The 22,856-nt window shown below is 45.7% G+C and overlaps 1 protein-coding gene across 2 annotated transcripts in view; it reads left to right on the forward strand.

Moving 5' to 3' along the window:
• Positions 1-22,856, forward strand: part of LOC115659231 (syntaxin-binding protein 4-like) — a 118,258-nt gene that overhangs the window by 39,546 nt on the left and 55,856 nt on the right. For both annotated transcript variants that reach the window (XM_030579150.1, XM_030579151.1), the window contains exons 3-5: positions 15,030-15,125; positions 15,784-15,853; positions 17,408-17,482. In XM_030579150.1, coding sequence (XP_030435010.1) covers positions 15,030-15,125; positions 15,784-15,853; positions 17,408-17,482 — 241 coding nt within the window. The remainder of the gene's footprint in view (positions 1-15,029; positions 15,126-15,783; positions 15,854-17,407; positions 17,483-22,856) is intronic.

A 22,856-nucleotide genomic window follows, 5' to 3' on the forward strand; every position in this document is an offset into this window, starting at 1 on the left:
TGGGAGCTGGGATGGGAAAGAGGAGAGAGATGAGAGTGGACTCAGTCTCCGTCTCTGTTTAGAGCCCTAGGGGTGGGTACTCCCTCCTTAGTGTTCAGGGTAAATGTGCAGTCTCCTCCTCACCCACTTCTCTGTAGCCTGGCCTTGTCCCCCTCTTCATGTCTATCTGGGTTATGTCCTGCTCCCATTTCTGGTCATTGGGGCCTGCTCCCTCTGAAATCAGTGGCACTCTCTTGCTGTTCCTCAGCTGATTTCTGTGGCAAAGCCCTTTGTACCTGTCTTTGCCACTGTAGTAATAATAATTAGGAGTTTTGCCAGTGATTTCATCAGGGCAAGTTCAGGACCACAGTCCTTCATCTTTGTGGCTATCTTCCCCTCACTGTGCATATAACTATCCAGCTCAGCCAGTCACCCAAGACATCGCCCCCTTCTCCATTAGCTCCTCCGTACTACTTCTTACTATGCTCAGCAACTCAGATAGTTCCTTGCTTGTCCATCTTTGGTGTCAGGTTTCCCACCTGCCTGTTTTGTCCTTGGCCACATTCAGCCCTGTAATTTCCATTCCATCATGCATGACCCATCCTTTGCACCTGCCTCCACAAATGGGGCACTAGGGCAGGTGAGCAGTTGAACAGCCTGAGTGTTAAGCCACACCAGTGCAAAAGGATCCTATTGTTATAAAATGCTTATCCAAGAGTAGAAATAGGGCTTGAGCTGTGTCACAATTTAGCTCTTTAGGTTTGTTTCTGTATGTAACAGGAGACTCTTCTCCAGGGGTGGTCCGAGTCTGCAGGTGGTGCAGTTTCTGCTATATTAGAAGTAGCTGCACATCGCGATGGAAAAATCTCAAGTCTCTTACTACTCAAATTGGGGACAGCATGCAGTGACTAGACCTTTCGAGTGAGAGACACAGACATGGCCCTTTGCACTGCTTTGGTTCTGATTCTTAAGAGAGAGAGAGAGTGTGAGTGTGTGTGTGAGTGTGTGTGTGAGTGTGTGTGTGGAGGCAGAGCGCATGGGGGAGTGAGTGGCTTTGGGGGAGGTCAGGGGAGGAGGCTGTTTTGTTTGCCAATATTGGAGTTAAAGTCGGTGTTTTCCCCTATCAAAGTTTGAATGTGTCTGAGACTAATACTGTGAGTAGTCACTGATTTTAATAACCGGATCAGATTTTCTGCTGACATTTTTGGGGATAAAGGAGGATTTGTAGATACTCTGGCTATATTAAACCATTATTACAATTGATTCATGGACACAAAGGAGAAATGAGTGATTACAGGTTTTTTCTTTCAGTACCTAAACAGAGGAACAGCTAGAATCTGCAGTCCTCCAATACACCTGTGTGTACATTGTGCGTGTGTGTGTGTGCATGTGTGCGTGTGTGTGACACTATAATTGTAATTCTCAGCAGTTATATAATTTTACCTTATTTCTGTCCCCTATTTGTATAATTTCTACCTGTTGTATTTCTAGCTGATACTGTGTAGAAAGGTGCGTGGGTGACTGTTGGAGTCATCATCAATATAAGTCTAAGTGCCACATAACGAGACCTCAAAGCTCTAGATACTCAGAGGAGACAGAATTCTAGATACTCAAATCTCTAGATACTCACAGGAGACAGAATTGTCCTCTCAGAGCCTGTTAATCACAGCACTTGGTCTTGGTGGAAAAGAAATTGTGTCCCCTTAGACGTTCAGGAGAAAGGTCTGCAAGTCCTGAAGGAGGCTACCTGAGGCTGTCAACATAGGATAACCATTTTTCTGCTAGGCAGGAAGGGGAAAGCAACAGCAGAACACAGGTGTCTGTATGGGGGGACTTGGTAGTTTGTAGCCCCTACACACAGAGCTGGGCTGTGCACATATCCCAGCACAGAAGGAAGTTTTGGGACAGAGCAGTGGCATGTGGCGTCAAGTGGTGACAAAGTGCCTTGTAGAGGGTCTGTAATGGTTAGGGGCACTATTCCAGCCACCTGGCTATTCCGGCAGCCAGAGAGGGACTCTGGAACTGTATCCCATCTTGTCGACTACCTCCGAGTTTGCTGCAGTAAGCCCACTCACTCAGGCTTTGTGCGGTGTGGGGAGGAAGTGAATTTCAGCCTGAGGTTTATCTGGTGTTCTGTGTGTTGTATTGCCAACCCCAAGTGTTGAACAATCCCTAGCCATGCCCACAATCATGATACCTGCTTAAAAATAATGAAGTTCTCAAAAATCATTTTTATTCATCTTTTTTTTGTTTTTGAACCTTTTAAGCTTTTCTGCACAATTGGGAGGGCTAGAAACCTTTATTTAAAAGCTGAGATTCTCATGTAATCATTTAGCTCCAGAAAATGGGCTCTTATGAAAAACACCTATTATGGAGAGGGACACAATACAATGGCTAGAGTTAACTATACTGCTGTTGTAGAAACTCGTATCTTCTATGAATTGTGCTGATACCAACCCAGACCAAAAGGGAAAAAAACATATTAAAGAAATGTTCCCGGCACTCTCCCATTGCTAGGTCTCACATAGTGCTCACCACACTGTTAATGCTTAACAAAAAATAATAAAAGAAGCTGAAGTCTTTCTGTTTCTAGTTAGTAAGAAAACTGGAAGAGACCAGCACACCCTTTCCTCAGCAAAGAGGTTTGTCAACATTTCTAACCATACTCTCTAAGTGCTCCTGACTGTGTGGGGAACTGTATGCAAGGACAAGAGGATAACATCCTTCATAGACGTTTAATGAGAAATTGAAATGGGTCACAGTGTCCTAAAATAAACTAACTTTTGCGCACACACACTCCCACCAGTGTACTTTGCCCTCAGGTGGCTTCATTATGTCTGGGCAATGCTCAGAGGCCCGAATACTGCTTGGGAGTGCATGTCTGTGGCCCCTGTGGAAGTCACGGTGAGGTGTGTGTTGACCTAAGGGCAAAATGACCCATCAGAATGAAGGTTCTCTTGGTCTCCTCCTTGCACATTATGCAGACAGGCATTCCATTCTTCTTCCAATAGATCCCCATTGCTAGTGTGGGAGAGGAATTAATTCACTGCATTTATTTAATCCCGAGCTTCCTAAATGTTGCTCCATCCTCGAGGTCCCTGCCGTGAAGGTGCTTCCTTCCTCTGAATCCAGTCTTGGGCTGTCTTCAGCTCTGATCCATGTGAGTTTCTGCAGGCACAACCGAACTGTGGGCCCCCTGGCAGTGCAAAGTGCACCGAGAGGTGGAACCAGTGCTTAATATGTGCCAGAGCTGAGCCCTGGCGTCTCTAGGCCTGGCAGTTCATAGTCCTGGCACCTTTGGCTTGCTGCCTCAGTTATGAAAGTAAAAAAATTGCTTGAGCCTTGGCACCTCTTTCATTACAAATGAAGCACTGGGTGAAGCCAGTACTGTAGGGCTCCCTCTGCACCACAGAGGGCCCACAACTGGTGATTGTCTCTCCAAGAGTAGGCAGCAGTGGCCTCTGAGGAGGAGTGGGCAAAGATCTTAGGAGATGTGTAGACTCAGCACATTTTTAGGCATCTTCCAATGGCAGGACTCCTCTGGAGTCCCACCGCTTTCGCTTGGCTGGGCATCTTGGGGATGATGGTGGACCAGACACCTCCTGCCACCCCTCAGGGCATGTTCCCCCAGGGATACAGCTGTACCCAGCTGCACACAAGGGTCTGTGCACAGTGTGCCAGTGCAGGGAGTCAAGCCCATGGTGTTCATCCAGCCCTGGTGCTCCCCACTTTGCTGCCGTGGTTCTGTCTCCACAGCGATACGGCTCAGACTGACACACATATTCTTCAAACTAGCTTTCTAAATATAGTTATTTCGTGGAACTTTGAAAATACTCTTGGCCATCTCACTGGGCAAAGCAAAGGAGATAAGTGATTTAAAATAATCTCTGGGCTAGGGCAGATAATCTCCAATTAATTAATTAGAAGTGTTATTTACAGGTGCCTATTTCGGAAAGATGGTAAAGCAGCTAGGTCATAATTTATGTGGTTTTTGTTTTGCTGGGGATTCAAGATAGCTCCGCTATCATCACTCCAAAATCATGATGATTCTTTTCCAGATGGGCCAGGTATCTAACATTATATCTGTGCCCCTTGACTTCAGGGATTGAGATTAGATTGTTTTATGGTGCTCTAGTGTGCTAGGGCTTGTGATATACACAAAGATGCAATCCCTGCCTTAAGGAAGCTTACAAAAGAATGTCAGACATGATGTAAGGAGCAAAGAGTAGTAAGATGCTAGGGATGAGTGCACTGGAGGAAAGACAGGGTAATGTTAGAGTTGGGTTGAAATGTTTAGATTTCAATGAAATTTTCACCAGTTTTTTTCTTGTTTTTATGAGAACTGGTCAATGTTTTAAACTCCAGAATTTAAAAAAGAGGGGCAATTAAAGCATTTCAAGAAAGTATTTTTCTCTTGTTCTGGTGTCTCTAAGTAACATCAGTCAAATGACAAAGTCACTCAGTGGGGCCACTGTGTAGCATGATGAAGTATGGAGTTCATTGGTTAGCTATAAATCAGTGTTTTAGCTGGCTGACTTCATGTAGCTGGCATGGCAGGAAGTGGGTGTTCCGGGAGAGTGGTTGCCTTGCATCTCTGGAAAGAAGGACGAGCCAGGCACAAACAACTGATAAAATGGGACCTGAATCTGGACCATCCCTGCTGTTGAGTTTGGTTTTGTAAAATTGAACCATAACTGATGAGTTTTTACAAAACTCAGATCCAGCTCTCTTGGCCCATCAGAAAACAGGGGCATCTGACAGGATGTCAGGCATCTTCCTGCTGTTGTGGTGTATTGTATATAGCAATGTACTAAGGGCAAAGGAAGTCCATGGAATGATTACAATTTACACCCACCAAGGATCTGTCCCTTAGAGCCTTTTCTTGGCTTCTTTTGTGCACGATGTGGGTGTGTGAGGTTGGGACGGGGGTGGAATGGGACAGGGAGGCACTTATACAAACTCAGGGAGCAGCCAGCATCTCACAATTTAACAGTTTCTGAATTCAGAGGGGGAGAACCATAGCTCCACAAACAGCACTACCCAACCCCAAGAGGTCAAACCAAGGGTATGATTACCCCAGTGACTCACCATGCATCATGCTCTCCATTTGTAAAATGGGGACACAAATCCCTCCCTCCCTTTATAAAGCACTGATAACAGCCAGCCTGCAGGCATATATTATTATTAACCTCCCATCTGCACTGGCTGGCCGCACACACTGCACATTTCTGGAGTGTGTAGTAGTTGCTGCTTCTATGTGTGGTCCCTCAGCCCCCAGCTCCAGTCCCTCTCCCCAACACACGCATGCAGCAGCAGCCATTGGTAGGTTCCTGTAGCTGCTTTGGAATCAATTGGCATTGTTCATTTCTGGCTGACTATGCTCAGAGGGTGATGGGCAATGGCTCCCCGTCCCTCAGAGCCCTCCCATGGGGCATGCCACCTAGATTCAGTTTGTCAATGCTCTTCTTTGTGGGGCCATTTGGAGGCTGGGGAGGGAACCTGGGCTGCGGTGTCTTCAATATGCTGCTGTCTCAGTTCTGGGTCTCTATTTCCTCCAGCCCAGCCAAGGTGGCCAGTGCCATTGCTCAGGGTCAGGGTGAGATGGGTTAAGGTCTGAGGTTCTGTGACCCTAAGAACCCCTCAGTGTCAACTGGCAAAGGGTTCACTGCTCTGTAATATAACTCCTAACATGCCTGACAAACTCTCTTCACCTACCACCCTGCTTTCATGGTATCTATCCATAAATGATGTCATGGAAGATTTTCAGTGAAAGCCAGGATCATGCTGATCATTAATATTGTTGTGTCCAGTCAGATATTATGTAAAAAGTTATATATGTACAGTGAAAATATGTTCCTAAAGCCTGGCTCAAGGCAGGGTTGGCAAACCGGTTTCGGCCAGACAATGGATGTATATTCCCTTGTCCACCTCGGTTCACACGAAGCTTTGTGAGCCAGCCCAATGATAGCCCTGTTTGCATATGAAGTCAACATGAGGATGTGAAGTCAGCCCACCAGGGAATTAACTTTAGGGGTCATCCTGATGCTGGGGACCAATTGTGAGTTTTGGGGGATATAAGAAGAAGGCAAAAGGACACCTTTTCATCCTGCACCTGAGGCAGTGATTGGGCAGTGAGGTTACATTCATGAAAATGGGATCCCCAGCTGCACTGGGTGGAAGTACTGTAAAGGGCACGTCGGTGAGATAAGAGAGCTTTTAGACTGATGGTTAGTATGATGGGTGCCACCTGGAACTGGGGTACCACTTAGCCCCCTGACACACCAGCCTGGGCTCCCTCTCACACTGTACTGCTGTGACAAGCTGCAAAGCCCTCCAGCCTGCACTTTCACCAGCATTCACACAGGTAGGGAGACACCCAGCTGCAGTTACACACAGGCTCTCTAACCATCAGCTTCCCAACCTGGGACCCCAGAGCAGTACTGTCTTGCCCTGGTCAAATCTGGCCAGTATATGGGTTTAATACCCAGTCCGCCTCTCCCTCAATGTGGAGAGAACAATGCACGCATGTGGTAACCAAGCAGAGATTTTCACCAAGCACTCCAGTCAAAACTCACTGATTTTGACTAAAACAAAATCCATCTTTTGTAGTTAATAAACTTAAGTGATTATAAGACCCAGTAAACAGATCAAAGCAGATTACCTGGCAAATAAACAAAAAAACACAAACTAAACTTAATATACTAGATAGATTGGATATGAATTAGGAGAGTCTCACCCTGAGAAATGATATAAGCAGGCCATGGATTCTTAAGGGACAAGTTGCACTTGCTTTACAGCTTGGACTCTCCAGGTGTTTCATTCACAGGCTAGAAATCCCTTTAGCCTGGGTCCAGCACTTCCCGCAGTTCAGTCTTTGTTCCTCAGGTGTTTCCAGGAGTTGTCTTGTGTGGGGAGTGAAGAACCACAGATGATGTCACTCCCCATCTCATATAGCTTTTGCATATAGCAGGAACCCTCTGTTCCAAAGCTTGATTCCAGACCAGTCTGTGGAAAAATACTGACATCCCAAGATGGAGGCCAGCATCATGTGGCCTGGTCACATGTCCTTGTAGAATCATAGCAGCCATCACTCACAGGCTGTCTGTAGTGTTCTCAGGAAGGCTCACCAGGTGTGAGATAAGCTTCTCCTATTGTTCTCCCTAATAGCACATTTCCCTGAATAGGCCCTTCCCAACCAGCTGTCTAGACTGAAAGCATTGTGTCTAGTGGGCATTACCCAGATGTAACTACATTTGAAATACAGATACATAGTCAATATTCATAACTTCAGATCAAAGTGATTCATGCATATAAATAGGATAATCATAATCAGCAAATCATAACTTTTCCAATGATCCCTCATATGACTTATCTTGCATAAAATGCATCATAATTTTGCTATAACCATACCATAATAATATCACTATGAAGACTATGGGGTGCAGTGTCACAGCATGTTGAAGTTGTTTGTCTTTAGAAACCATCTATGAATTTTGTTTTATGACAGGAGCTGGATATCACAGGGGAATGCTTCAAAGGGGTGCTGGGACTAGACTGCACTTACTGATAAACTACAAGTCAAGTGGGGGCTGAGGAGATTGTTTGGGTGGGTGATGGGCTGCTATTGTCAGGGAGCTGGCACCCAAGTAAGCACCAGCAAGGTCTGTCTCACTGGAGGTAGGGGATAGCCAAGTGACTCTCAGTCCTGGGTAACCCCAGAAAGCATCACAGGTTCAATTGAAACTAGACCCACTAATGGAGGTGGGGTTTGCTCAGGTTCCCAGTGAAGGAGTCTGGTTGGACTCCCTAGAACAGGAGTGGCCAGCCTGTGGCTCTGAAGCCACATGCGGCTCTTCAGAAGTTAATATGCAGCTTCTTGTATAGGCACTGACTCTGGGCTGGAGCTACAGTTGCCAACTTTCCAATATGCCGGGGGGGGGGAGGGGGAATGCTCACTGCTCAACCCCTGGCTCTGCCACAGGCCTTGCCCCCACTCTGCCCCCTCCCCTGAGCCTGCCATGCACTCACTCCTCTCCCCGCAGAGCCTTCTGCACACCACAAAACAGTTGATCAGGAGGTGCAGGGAAGGAGAGAGCGGGAGGCAGTGATCGATGGAGCTGCTGGTGGGCGGGAGGCGCTGGGAGCTGATGCGGGGAGGTAGGGGGCTGCTGATGTATTCCTGTGGCTCTTTGGCAATGTACATTGGTAAATTCTGGCTCCTTCTCAGGCTAAGGCTGGCCCCTAGAAGATCAGGGAGAGGTCAGCTGCCTAAGTTTTACATATGGCCAGAAGGCTGTGACCATTCTCTGTGCATAAGGATCTTGTGACACATCCATACCTTTGTTGTTGAGGAGTTGCACCTTGAAAGACATTCAGAACCAGAAAAGGCAGCTTGCTTGTTGAGTGGGCATCTCACTGTGGGCATGTCATCTGGCATTCCAGGAGCCTCGCTGTTTGCCAGTGGGTTTCTGGATGAAGTGTAAGGTGCTGGTTGTAACTCGAGCTGTTTGAAAAATGCAAGTTATTTTCCATGGGAAAGTTTTAGAAAAAAATCATTTAAAAAGAAAAAATGCTTGTGAATGTTCTTCATTTTTTTGATGGAAAAAATTGAAAACAGAAAAATCATTGGTTTTCAAAAACTTTTCAGTTAAAAAAAGGTTTGATTTTCGAGAACTTAAATATGTTCCTAAAAAGTTTCTGTTTTTTTGAAGAAAACTTAAACCAAAATGGACATTTTTGCAAAGATTTTTGTTTTGGTCAAACAAATATAGCGATATGGAAAAAATTCTGACTGGCTCTAGTTCTAAACTATGAAGCCAGAGTTTTAAACTGTGATGACCTGCCTGCTTCAGAAGACACAGCTGAGACCAGTGGAGAAGCTCAGACTACAAACAAGAAGAAATTATTAGCACGGCTTTCTCTGTGAGAACCCCTTTACTTTGGAACTCTTGCTGCCCTGGGTCCAGAATAGTCCCCATCCAATGGCCATCAGTTCATCTCGTCACCTGATTGTTTGTTTGGAAAAGGGTGAGAATCCTAAGGATGATTAATTGATAGAGGAGGAGAATTGTTCCTACCTTTAGTGTGCCTGGCTTGCTGGCTGCAGGTCTCCTGGGATGGGTGGAATGGCTGCAGTTTAGCTCTGGTGAGGGGAATTTAATGTCACGGACATCCGGAATGAATGAGCAGGTAGGTGTGTGCAGAAATCTAAACAAGGCCACAGTATGTTGAGATGTTTATTGCTGATGAGGAAATTCAGCCACACATCTCCCATTAATTGTAATGAAGGGAAGTAGTGTTGCTAAATCTCTTTGTTGGCTTTGCAAACCTCCATCTAGATCCCTTAGCATGGCATAAAGGTGATGGATCTCCCCCAGAGGCTGCTCAGTAAAACTATCTATTGATTTCTAAAAGCTGTCCTGTTGATTGGGATTTTTCAGAGCTGTTTGAGGAGGAAGCCACGGGGCAGAAAGAACCTGGGAGGCTGCTTTTCCAGCGGCGCTACAGCATCCCACGTTGGGGGTGTGGGACTGAGCATTCTTTAGTGTATATTCTGCCTTCTGAATATCCCAGTTCCGCCTTGGATTCAGAGCAGTCAAATGTCTGATCAGCAGTGGATCTCTGGGAAGATTTGTTAATTAAAGCCAGCATTCTTAATCCCACTGTCCACAGTCCAGAGCCCTAGAATTGGGATTTAATGAGCTCATGACAAATCAGTCTCTTCTGCCTTTTCCTGCCAAGCAGCTTATGTAGTTCGGTGTTGCTGTGTGTAAGCACCATAAAACCCCCTGCATTAAAATAACATCAGCTATGCCACATTCAGAGGCAGAAATGTGTTGTGGTAGTCCCTTAGGAAAGAAGCTGTAAAGCAGGGGATGCTCTTCCTCTGCTCTTCATGCACAGAAATCTCTTGAATGCTATGTAGGAATATTTGGTCCTGATTCTGGGCTATAGTCTTGCTCCTGTGTATGACTCCAGTGGTATAAAGGGGCTGGAAGCCAAGTGGATCCCTTCCCCACCAAGAAATTCCCCCATGGTGGTCTGGAGGAACTTACTGAGGAAGTTCATGCACTGAAAGCTCAGCTGACACTGAGAGGGCATGATTTGCTTTAGGTCATATGATCGTAACTGGCATACACAGGTTGGTGCAATGAGGAAAGAGACCTGCTGGCTGGAATTATTAGGGTACTGCTGTATGAAACCCCACTGCCTGGGAGTTCTCCATGGCACTGCCAGGACACCAGCTTTAATCAGTTAATATTACTAGAATCCTAAATGCAATGTTCCCATCTTTTCAAAATGAAAATCTAGCACTCTTCTATGGCACAGGGTTGCGAAATACTCATGTGCTTGGCATTCTGGCTCCTATCTCTGATCTGCTCTGCCCAAGTCACAAAAGCTCCGTCTAAAAGCTGGAGCCTCTCCTGCGTCTGCCAAAGGTTTTTATCTCTGGAGGCAGTGGTAGCTTCCTAACCCGCTGTGACTCAGCCACTAGAGGGTGCCATGCAACATGTGCTGAGCCGCGTATGTTAGCAGTGACATTTCTGTTCCCTGTGTTAAGTCTAGTGCTTGACTGGATTGTGGGAAAAGCTGAAGATCTCTCTCTCTCTCTCTCTCAGAGGCTCAAAATGCGGCTATCCACAATAATGGTCTCATGATAGAGCTCTCTTAGTCTGATCAGAGACATTGGAGCTGCGTGTTAGGGATTTATCCATCAGCAGAATTTGATTTGGCTGAATTTGTCTAGTTGAAATGTTGAAATGATTTGATGGGGAGGTCTCTGGAGACATTCCTGAGCTATAGTTTCCTTGGATACTCTATTCTGTGGCAACCGATTTGCGTGTGCACTGTTTATAAGTTGTGGTTCATGCTGTGTCATTGAGCACCCAAGTCATATACTTTTGTTTCTGCTCCTCACTGCATGACTCCCAAACCTAGTCAGTTTACCAGATGGGCCCACCAATCTTGCTGCTATGCAGACTACATGTTTGGAAGGCATTCCCTTTCCCCAAGCATTTCTGCAAACCAGACATTGCTCCCATGCTGTTTTGGCTGGGGGAAGCAAATGAAAGGGATGGTGAATGCCATAGAATTATAGAAAAGCAGGGCTGGAAGGAACGTGAGAGGTGAAGTTCAGACCCCATGTGCTGAGGCAGGACCAGGTAAACCTAGGCACTCCAAGAGATGTTTGTCCAGCCTGTTCTTAAAAACCTCCTGTGATGGGGATTCCACAACCACCCTTAGGTTGGATGCCTGTTCTGGTGCTTAATTAGCCTTAACGTTTTTCCTAATATCCTACCAAAATCTCCCTTGCTGCAGATTAAGCCCATTATGTCTTGTCCTACCTTCAGTGGACATGGAGAACCATTGATCACAGTCGCTTTGTAACAGCCCTTTAAAGTATTTGAAGACTGTTATCCGGTCCCCACTCAGTCGTCCTTTCTCAAGACTAAACATGTCCAGTTTTTTTAACCTTTCCTCTGAGGTCAGGTTTTCTAAACCTGTTGTTATTTGTTGCTCTCCTCTGGACTCTCCAATTTATCTACATCTTACCTAATGTCTAGCACCCAGAACTGGACACAGTACTGCAGCTGAGGCTTCATCAGTGCCTAATTGGAGCGGGACAGCTACCTCCTGTGTCTTGCATTCAGCACTCCTGTTAATACAACTCAGAATGAGATTAGCTTGTTTTTGCAACTGCACTACATTGTCAACTCATATTCAATTTGTGATCCATTGTAACCCCCAGATCTCTTCACCAGTACTATCACCTAAGCAGTTCTTCCCCATTTTGTAGTGGTGCGTTTCCTCATTGAATTTCATCTTGTTAATTTCAGACCAATTCTTTAATGTGTCAAGGTCACTTTGAATTTTAATTCTGTCCTCGGAAATGCTTGCAATCCCTTCCAGCTTGATTTCATTACTCTCCACTCCGTTATCCAAGTCATCAATGAAAATATTGAAGAGTACGAGACCCAGGACAGATCCCGTGTGGCCCATTAGATACACTCTCCCAGTTTGACAGCAAAGCATGGATAACTACTCTTTGAGTACCATCTTTCAATCAGTTGTGCAACCACCTTATAGTAACTTCAGCTAGACTACATTTCCCTAGTTTGTTTATGAGAATGTCATGTGGAACTGTGTCAAAAGCCTTACTAACAGCAAGATATATCACATCTGTTGCTATCTCCGCCCACCCCCGTCCGCCATCCACGAGGCCAATAACCCTGTTAAACAAGGAAATAAGGTTGGTTTGGCATGGTTTGTTCTTGATAAATCTATGCTGGCTATTTCTTATACCTCTATTATCCTCTATGTGCTTACAAATTGATTGTTTAATAATTTGTTCCAGAATCTCTCCAGGTATAAAGGCAGGCTGACTGGTCTATAATTCTCTGGGCCTCTTTGTTTCCCTTTTTAAAGATAGGTGTTATGTTTGCCCTTCCCCAGTTCACTGGGACCTCATCCATTGTCTGCGTTTATGAGAATAATTGCTAGTTCCTTAAGGACCTCAGGATGAATTTCATCAGGCTCTGCTGTCTTGAATACATCTAACTTTTATCTAATATTCTTTAACATGTTCTTTCCCTAGTTTGGCTTGCATTCCTTTCCCCGTATTAATATTAATTCTGTTGAGTATCTGGTCATCATTAAAATAGGCATTAAACTCCTCAGCCTTCCTGATGACATTAGTTATTAGCTCTCTTTCTCCAGTAAGTAGAGGACCTATGCTTCTCTTTGTCTTTCTCTTGCTCCTAATGTATTTAAAGAACCTCTTCTTATTGTCTTTTATGTTCCATTTTGTGTCTTGGCCTTTCTGATTTTGTCCCTATATGCTTGCACTATTCTTTTGTCCTCTTCCTTAGCAATTTGTCCATGTTTCCACTTTTTGATAGGATTCCTTTTTGATTTTCAAGTGACAGCCATATTGGCCTCTAACTAGTCTTAACTTTGCTTCACATCTGGATAGTTTGTAGTTGTCTTTAATAATGCCTTATTGAGAAACTGTCAGCTCTCCTGAACTTCTTTATCCTGTAGAATTTCTTCCCTTGAGACCTTACCTACCAGTTCTCTGAGTCTGTTAAAGTCTGCTTTTTTGAAGTCTGTTTTTCTTATTCTGCTACTTTGGTGCCTTACCATCCTAAGAATCATGACATTTATCATTTCATGGTCACTTTCACCCAAATTGCATCCAACCTTCAGATTCACAACCAATTCCTAACTGTTGGGCAGAATCAAGTCTAAAATGGCTGTCCCCCAACTTACTTCCTCCACTTTGTGAAATAAGAAGTTATCCCCAATAAGAACTTACTGGAATTTTATGTTTTGCCATATTATTTCTCCAACAGATATCAGAGTAGCTAAAGTCCCTCATTACTACCAGATCTTGTTTTGGATATTTCTGTGTTTATTCTAGAAGTCCTTCATCCACCACCTCTTTCTGATTTGGTGGTCTGTAATAGACCACAAGCATGTAGTGGTCTACCTATATTTTTGTCCCTTTTATCTTTACCCAGAAATGTTTAACTGGTCTGCCTCTCACCTTCTTCTGGTCCTCAGAAGAAGTGTGTGTATATATATATATGCTTACTCTAATGCAACATCTCCTTTCTTTTCTCCCCACTTGTCCTTCCTGAACAAGCTATACACCTCTATTCCAATATTATTTTAGTCATGAAATTTATCCAGCCAAGTCTCTGTGATGCCAATTAAGTAATAATTTAGCTTATATACTAATACTTCTAGTTCTTCCTGTTTATTTGGTATACTCTTGCATTTGTGTGTAGACATCTAAGTAGATTGCTCAGTCGGTTTACCTCTTGTTGCTATTATGACCTTATTGTAATTTTCCATCTCTCCCTCACAAAACCCTCCCAACATTTAGCTCTCTGTTAACCTCGCCAGTTTTTATGCTTACCTGTGGGTAGCTCTTCCCCTTCTTGGTCAGGTGGACCCTGTCTCTTCCCACGAGTCCTCCTTCCCAGAACAGTATCCCATGGTTGAGGAAGCCAAAGGTCTCCCATCGACACCCATCTGCGCAGCCATGCAGTCATCTCCAGAATGCATGGGTTTCTGTCTGGGTCCTTGCCTTTGACTAGGAGGATGGACGAGAACACAATCTGTGCCCCCGACTCCTTCACTATCACTTGCAGAGCCCTATAGTTGCTGCTGATCTGTTCAGTGTCATACCTGGCCGTATCATTAGTACCCACATGGATGAACAGCATGGGGTAGTGGTCACACTGATGGATGTGTCTTGGCAACCTTTCCATAATGTCTCAGATGTGGGCTCCAGGCAGGCAGCACACTCCCAGGACATCATGTCAGGTCGGCAGATGTAAGCCTCCATCCAGAAGGGAGTCACCAACCACTGGAACCTTATGTTTCCCCCTCTGAGGTGTGGTGGCCTTGAGCTTCCCAGCTTTGGGAACAAGTACCTCCTCCTCCTCGGCCATTGGGGTCTGCTCCTCACCTTCTGTTGCCAGTTGAGCACACTGGTTCTTGACCACTTTGGACAGGGGACCTGGGTCAGGGGCGGAGCACTGTCCACTGCCCAAGGTAGCCAACAGCCACTCTCCTCTCTGTAGCACAGCCACTTCCTCCTCCTCCTCCTCTGGTGTTGCCGTAGAAATCTGTAGTTGGCTTGCATCCTCCACCTCAGATATTTCCACATGTGTCCTGTTGATGAAGCCATCTAAGTGAATTTACTGTTTATACTTGAGTGAATTTTGCCATATTTGTGCAGTATTTTTCCAGCGTTGACCGGCATTATTCAAACCCTGGAGAAGTTACATCATCCCAAGTATTAGTTCCTCTTATGTGGCTTTGTGTTGGATTTGTCTTGTGTATAAAGCAAAGGCTTCATCCCCCTGGTGAAATCTGTGGAATCAAGCTGGGGGTGAAGGGGAGGTTGTATTCATGACATGGGGTGATGTTGGTTAGCTGTGTTTGGAGCTGTCACTCTCCATGACCCCTGTGGTAGCACTGTCCTGTGGAAGTTATGTCTGGTGTTAGCTGCTGTGTAATTGAGTGACTTTTCTTCCTAGGTATTAAGGTAATTGGTGGCATCAAGGAGTTGACAAGAGAAGAATATGGAGTTTATGTAAAAAGGATCCTACCAGGGGGCGTGGCTTATGCTGATGGTGAGTTACAAGCTGTGGAAAATTGAGTAGTGAGAGTATATTTGTTCACATTAAGTAATTATACTGATCCTGTTTCTGATGCTTCTTCCTAAACCTGCTTCTAGATCTGGCAAACTATTTTCATGTCTAAGGTCAAATGTGCTCTCTTATTTCTAAAGTGTTTATATAGGGTGTTTAGATGTCATTCCACCCCCTGCGCAGAGACACATCCATGCTACACAGCAGATTCTCTCCATTTTAGGATTCTCCTTTTAAAATCAGATCTCATTAGTCGTATGCTGCCTCCAGGCCAGAAAGACCTCCGGAGACACTTGCTCGATTTTGCTCGCTTTTTGCGCAGGCAAACCTCCAGTGAGTTTCTTCTGAGTAAGGAGGGAGAGAGAACTGGACAGAATTCTCAAGATTTGGCCTCTTTGAACCCAAGCAAACATTGTTTTTCCCCAACAGAATTGTGTCTTTTGATCAGTTAACCAATGTGTCTAACAATCCCAACTAATCTAAGATGTATAATCATTAGCATCTCCAGATATAGGAACAATTTTAGATCCCCGCAAAACCTTCTGCCTTTTTTGATTTTCCCTTATGCCTTCCAGGGAATTAAAGCATAGTACAAGAAGAATTCACCATTCATTCAGTGTCTCCTGGTTTCTTTGTTTAGGACGCTTGCAGCCAGGAGACCAGATCTTGGAGGTCAACGGAGATTCTTTGATTGGAGTCACGAGTGAGAGGTACAATATCCAAATGCATTCATTTCAGTTCCATAAAGTCCTGTAACACGTGTTGGGGAACAGTTGGCATGAAGAACATTGCAGTGTTGCTGCTGTCCATGTTCTGTATATAAACAATGGGCTTCTGGTTCCAGTGCTATCCATCCAACACTTCTTTCCTAGACCAGCATCCCTGTAAAATTCTTCTTCTATTAAGAAAAGCTTCCTTGTAATAGAGCAAAGAACCCCAAACTGTATTGGAAGTGACTTTAACATTCATCCAGAATGCAAACTCAACCTGAACCCACCCACCCACCCACACTCTGAGGTCAGAGGAAGTGGAGAGAACTTCATTGCCCCAATATTTTTTTACTTTGACTCTCTGTGCAATAACAGTGCACCTGACACTATGCAAACACAGCAAGAGACAAAAGTCTGATTCCGGGCTGCACCTTTAATGTAGGAAGGTAAAGGCTCTTTATACCAGTTTTGTGCTTCCAGGTTCTGGGCTGTTCTGGGAGTCGAAATGGGCCTGGGCATAAGTCAGGGTAGTCCGGAGGTCTGCTTTACCTTATGGTAGCCTTACATGCCTCACTATGAGTTACTGAGCATCCCAGAATTGTTACAGTGCTGAGTGTGCTGGACCTTCCCTCTCCTGTCTGTGATAGGCCCCCACCCTCAAACCCCATTTCCCAGCATGTCCCTCTGCTGGCAGCCAGGCAGAAGAACAGCCAATGTAGCACTGTGTTCATGGGCCCAATACAGCTCCTGCACGGGGAATCCGCTGGAGGGCCGCATTCTGACCCATGTCTCTGTGCTCCAGGGAGGTTGCAGCATAACCCAGACAACAACAATGCATGAATGAGAAAATTCAAATGTCTAGGAGGAATGGTTGAAGGTTTTACACTTTCAGAGGTGCCTGTTGTTCTTTAAATAGTGTAGCAAATTTGTGGCTGCCTTGGAATTTTTCATTGTCACTATGCTGCCCAAAACAGCCACATGGAGACTTGGAAAATAGCAGGCATAGGACCCTAATCTTCCTGCTCCGAAAGCACTGGCCCCTTTTACTTTAAGGGACAGAAAATCCCCATAAGATTTTAGTAGCATAGGGCCTATAGCTCACAGATAAGTCTCTCTCTATGTCCAACCAGTAGAGAGCAGACACATGCTCTGTGGGCTTGATTCATGACTGTGCCTGGGCTCTGTATGTGTGGTGCTCTGAATCTGGCCAGGCGTAAGGGAAGGAAGGCTTTCAAGGTAGACGGTAGTGTGGAGATACTTGCTAATAGGTTGGCCTTATTATTTGAGGGTCCCCAGCTAGTGCAGCAGTGAGGAAACTCAGGCTGTGATTTACCTTTCCTCCAGTTCTGCTGGCAGAGAAGGTAATCGGGAGCCTAGGAGATGTTCTGTCTGCCAATGGCCCTCGCCAAAAAGCCGTCATTAAAGTTTGCCCAATACATGGCTCGCTGTTGAGTTTGACATGTTGATGTGTGAGCCCTCTGCCACATAACTGTGGCCCAGTATTGCTCTCTTGTCCTCTTTTTGAACCTGATAGTCATTCTTGTCTTCCCACAGAGCTGTGGATATTCTCAGGACAGCCTCCGCCACCAGCCACATGCGCCTTCTAATAGCTCGAGATGATGATGCCAGGTGAAGTTTCATTGTATTCCACCAGGGGTAGGGGGCAGGGGAATTTGTTTGTACTCTATATACATCTATGATATTTGTGTGTATGTGTGTGTGTGATATAAAATAAATAGGAAAGTGGTCAGGGTCATTGGGTTCTTTGTAGCTGTACTCGTACTACAGCTCTAAAAGGGCCTTGGTTAGTCTCTCAGTGGTGCTGCCTGCATAGTGAGGGTCTTTTTATTTTTTCTTCTTTTCCCAGTTAAAACGTGGTGCAGGAATGATCAGCTTTACACTACACAAAAATAAAATCAAAAGTCCTAAGGAAAATGGCCAAAGTCACATTAACCCTAAAACTTCTTTTTTAAAAGCTGTAACTGAATAGAAAGCAAAGCCACCTTCTCTCAGGTCTGAATCCTGCCCCCAGCTCTGGGGAAATGGGCTGTGTGCTAGGTCTGTGGAGGAAGCGCTGCTCCACCCCTTGGGCCATTGGGCTCTTCCTCAGGAATTACTACTATCGCTGCAGTAGCTTTCATGGACACTACCTGGTCTTGGCCCCTTCCCGAGGGGAGCGGGCTGTGGAACTGTGTGGTAGCAACCTCACTTCTAAGTCCTCCCCTTTTAGGATGGAGCATAGGAATCCCTTCCGGATCTGTGTTGCATGGTGTACTAATGCCTAATTTGATTCCTCAAATCCTTCCCCGTCTGGGCTGTGGAACAGCTCTGGTTCTGTTACATCATAGGCCCACTGAGCCCAGGAAGAGGACAGCAGGATTCTCCCTTTTTCTTCTAAATGCATGTGCAGAACCGATGTAGGTGTCCACAGTCCAACTGCTGTGGGAGGGCCTGAGAAACAGTCAGCTACCTCCTCCAGGAGGAAACCTCTGCCTCCAGAGGGGGAGGTTAGCTTCGTTCCAGATCCTCTCTGCCAGTTGCTTCCCCTGAAGATCTTGCTTTCTGTGTGCGTGGTGGGAGGGATGGTTAGGGGTTGGCCCAGACTGAAGCTGATGGTGAGACATCCAAAATGAGGTGTTAGGAAAAAGAGGCTGAGAGGTGGGGTTGTATTCAAGAAGACAAGTCAGGAGTGGACAGGTTGGTTTGTGAGTGATTGGCTTAAAGATGGTAGCTAAAGCCCTGGGGGTAGCTACAAACACCTGGAGAGAGGATGCAGAGGGCAAAGAGGAATGGGCCAAGGACAGAGCCCTTCGGAATAGTTCATATTTCTCGTCTATATTTTTCTGTCCTCCCAAGATTTTAATTTTCTCCTCTGGGTCTTGGCCATTTGTTGTTAAGCTGTAAGACTACTTGTTTTGCCCCCACATGATCACTTCTGAAAGCTTCTCAAGTCCCAAATCTTGTCAGACCAAGAGGGATACCGTGCTACTGAGTGTCCTGGAGCAGTGCTGGAGTTGCCACATGTAGGGAGCCAGGAGACATACAGAAAATGTAGTAATTAAGACATAGGGCTGCCAGGTGGACAGGACAGCACAAGTAAATTGGAATATCTCAATTGCATGTGCTTAGGTCAAACAGGAGACTCAGCTGGCTACATAAGAGCTTTGGACTGTTGCTTAGAATGGAATGTTCACCTGAACACTGGCAATAAGCCAATGGGACACATCTTTAATACCCTTCAGGCTGAAGCCTGTCTGGTTGCACTTTAATGCGTGTGACAGCTATGTGCTCTCTTTTTTGTAGAGAAGCAAAAAAAAAAAAAAAAAAAAAAAGTAGTACTTTGCCAGCCGGCCAGGAGCCAAAAGCTGGGATGACTGCATATCTGCTTAGTTTCTGATTCTATAATCTCTTATTGGATCTTAATAAATGAAATCTGTACAAATAGGCATTCTGTATAAATGTTGGTTTTGAGAAATGAAGCAGGCTAGTGTATTCTGAGCCCTGGTTTTGGTCTGTTGCTGTTTCCAAGCCAGAGCTGCACATCTTGGTTAATCTCAGCATCGAGCCAAGGTGCTTAGGCCATGGCAGAAAGCTTGACTGTGTTTGTTCCCAAGGAATTCCTGTGCTGTAAACAGAAAGTCTGTAGTGAAAGTGTAACAAAGACCTGATCCTGCACTGCAGACATCAGAGGGTCTTTGTCCTAGGGTGAAATCCTGACCCCACCAATTGACTTTCGTGGATGCAGGATCTGATCCTAAGTGAGGTTGGAAGGTGAGAAGATGATAGATGCTTAAGACTAAGCCTTCATCTTGGGAACACCAGGAATGGGAAATGAGTGGTAGGGAGCTGATACAAGTCTTACAGCTCAGCCAGCAGCTAATACAAAGCTGACACCTTCTCTGAGGGAAGCACCAGGCATGGACCTGAGCCATGATGTTCAAAACCTGATCCAAACTTTCTAGTTAGAGGTGTTTGCAACTGGGTTTTCTGCTTGGGCCTGTCTCTACTTTGGCTCGGTCCTCATGAGAGAGAAAATGCTGCATTGTGATGCAAGGGGAAGGATGACAACCTCTGCTCAAATGAGAAGACTCTCAAATTGTTTTGAGCATACATCCATCACTGAAGAGGAGAATTTGTATCTCAGATAAGGCCTCCCTGCTGTAGTGGAGAAATGGTCCCTGCCTTCTCTTTGGGTGGAAAGGCCCACCCAAAATGTGGGAAATGATCTGGCAGTAACGGCTGGGAAGTTAGTCATCTGGATCCTTTGGCTTTATTTGGTCGTTAGCCTTGGATTCAAGGCTGCAAAAAAAAGGCTAAGCCACAAAATTCCAGACAGAGAAACATCATATAATGTTACCAGTGCCATGCTGCTCAAAGAACCTGACTGCAAGCTCATGGAGGTCAAGGAGAGTCTTTCCACTGATTGGACCAGGCCTTTATTTTGTGAAGTTAGTTAGTGTTTAAAACTGTAATTTCATTAATTAACCATAGATTGATTTTGGGATCTGTGATGGGGCAGATTAGGCCCAGGGAACCCCTGCTAGAGGCCCCAGGGTTCTGCCACCCCCTGTCCCAGAGACGAGCAGAAGAGAAGCCCTCCAAGTGGCCTGGAGTAGCTGTGAGCAAGCAGCCAACCAGAGTCCAGCAGAATCACATAAAAGGTGCTGCAGGGCTAGAGAAGCTCAGTTGCTGCCTGCTGCCGGAGGAGAGAAGCCTTTTTCCTGGCTGGGTGAAAGAGCAGCAGGACCATGGACAGCTCAGTACTGGGAGGAACCAGGAAAGCAAGGGAAGCACTTGGCTGGCTGCTGGGACTGCCTAAGGACTGAGCTCAGGGAAAACACCCACAGCTTAGTGGAATTGACAAAGAAATTCAGCAGGAGCTCGTTCAGATGATGTTTGTCTGCCAGAAATGTTTCCCTCTTTGCCATTAGTGAAGCAGCAGGGGAGAACTGGCTTGGTTTTGGATTGCCAAGGAGGCGGCCTTGCCAAAGTATTTTATTTCTGGATTGCAGCATCTGTCATTGTTGTGATGGACATGGCTCTGGGAAACTTGGACTAAACGTCTTTTTTTTCTCCAGTTCGTATCCTGGCTGAGCCTGGACACCTGTACATTTTTCTTCCTATCCCAGCAGTAAACTGCTATCTCTGCCCTTCCCTCTGGGCTGGCTCAGTGACTCTGGCCAGTGAGAAGAGGGAAGTGAAGCCAAGGCCACTCCCTCCCTGGAGCAGGCAGGAAACTGGTGAATAGCCCTGCTTATTCCTGTGCACCCAGACCAAAGTCTAGAGATGGGTGGGTCTCAGTCACTCCTCGTCCCTTATGCAGAGACAAAGTCAGAAGCTAGCTCTAGGCCAGAGGTGGCCAACCTGTGGCTCCAGAGCCACATGTGGCTCTTCAGAAATTAAAATGCGGCTCCTTGTATAGGCACCAACTCCAGAGCTGGAGCTACAGGTGCCAACTTTCCAGTGTGCCATGGTGCTCAACCCCTGGCTCTGTCACAGGCCCCTTTCCCTTTCCCTGCCATGCCCTCCCTCCCAAAGCCTCCTGCATGCCACAAAATAGCTGATTGGGAGATGCGGAGAGGGAGGGAGAGGTGCTGATCGGTGGGGTTGCCAGTGGGTGGGAGGCACTGGGAGTGAGGGAGGGGGAGCTGATGGGGGGCTGCTGATCTATTACTGTGGCACTTTGGCAATGTACATTGGTAAATTCTGGCTCTTTCGCAGGCTCAGGTTGGCAACCCCTGCTCTAGGCAATTAGCCATACTTGAGGAGTGGCGACAAAGAGAACATCTACATTGGATGGTGGAAACACCTGGACAGGCCCCAGTGGGCTCCTCACACTGTGTGCTCTATGTGATGGGCACCATAGCCAGACACAGCAGGGGATAACCCAACTTGGCTCCTCTGGGCAGGTTAGCAGGAGAGATTCGTCATAGTTATTGTGACAATCAGTTTGTTTCTAAGCCAGTGCCCCTGGGGGCAAGTAATCTGCCATTACCCTTGTTCATCTGCTTCAAGCTGCTCAGGCATGTTACTAATATCTTAAATTGCAGCAGATGTTTCTAAATATATACATATATGTGTGTGTGTGCATGGCTTTGTCTGAGGTTGTGGCTCTTTTGTGCATCTGTCAACGGTGCCTCCAACCACCCCAAGAAATAGATTGCTGTAAACTGATAGGACGCAGACGTCCATGGCAACCAAACTTGAAGCAATTTATTTAGTCTTCATTTGCTCTTGGTTCTCTGCTAAATCTGCCAAAGGTCATCCAGAGGGAGAGTTGGACAGTAATCAGTTTAATTTTATTTTAAAGATTTGCAGAGATTTTGCTTACATAATCGCCTCACAAAATGTTTAATACATGAATACATATCTCCAAGATTAAAAGGGATGCAGGAGGGCGGAAGGCTTTTTGTGTGTGCTTATTTATTTATTTATTTAATCCCACATGATCTTTTAGCGACGTCCTTGAGCTCTGAGGAGAAATCATCCTTCTATCCACTTTGCTGTCAGGAGTGGTCACTGACGCGGACACAACCATGGCCAGTGACCCGCTCGGCATGTTGGCCCTTTTTACATCAGCTGTCGGGCTCTGAGAATGACTCAGCCAATCTCTGGGGAACACAAGGAGCCTGATTCTGGTTTCCACAAGGGCTCCCTTACACCACTCTAGTGCCTTAGAGAAAATGAGAATCAGGCCCAGAATTCTTATAACATTAATACAACGTTATGATTAATAGTATCATCTAGGTTACATGCTATTGTTTCTGCTACCTGACTGAATGACTGAAGTATTTTAAAGCTGGTGAGTATTGAATGTGAGGATTAGCTAGAAACTCACTTTTTAAAAAATGAAATTCTTGTGGCTCTCTAAGAATAACACTGAATATCACAGGTCTCACAGTAAAGTCACAACAGTTGGTGACGTGGGGTAGCCGAAAATCAGTGTATGTGCATGCATCTAACGAAGTGGGTATTCACCCACAAAAGCTCATGCTCCAAAACG

The sequence above is a fragment of the Gopherus evgoodei genome, chromosome 10 (assembly GCF_007399415.2).
Source record: "Gopherus evgoodei ecotype Sinaloan lineage chromosome 10, rGopEvg1_v1.p, whole genome shotgun sequence".
Classification (NCBI taxonomy): Eukaryota; Metazoa; Chordata; order Testudines; family Testudinidae; genus Gopherus; species Gopherus evgoodei.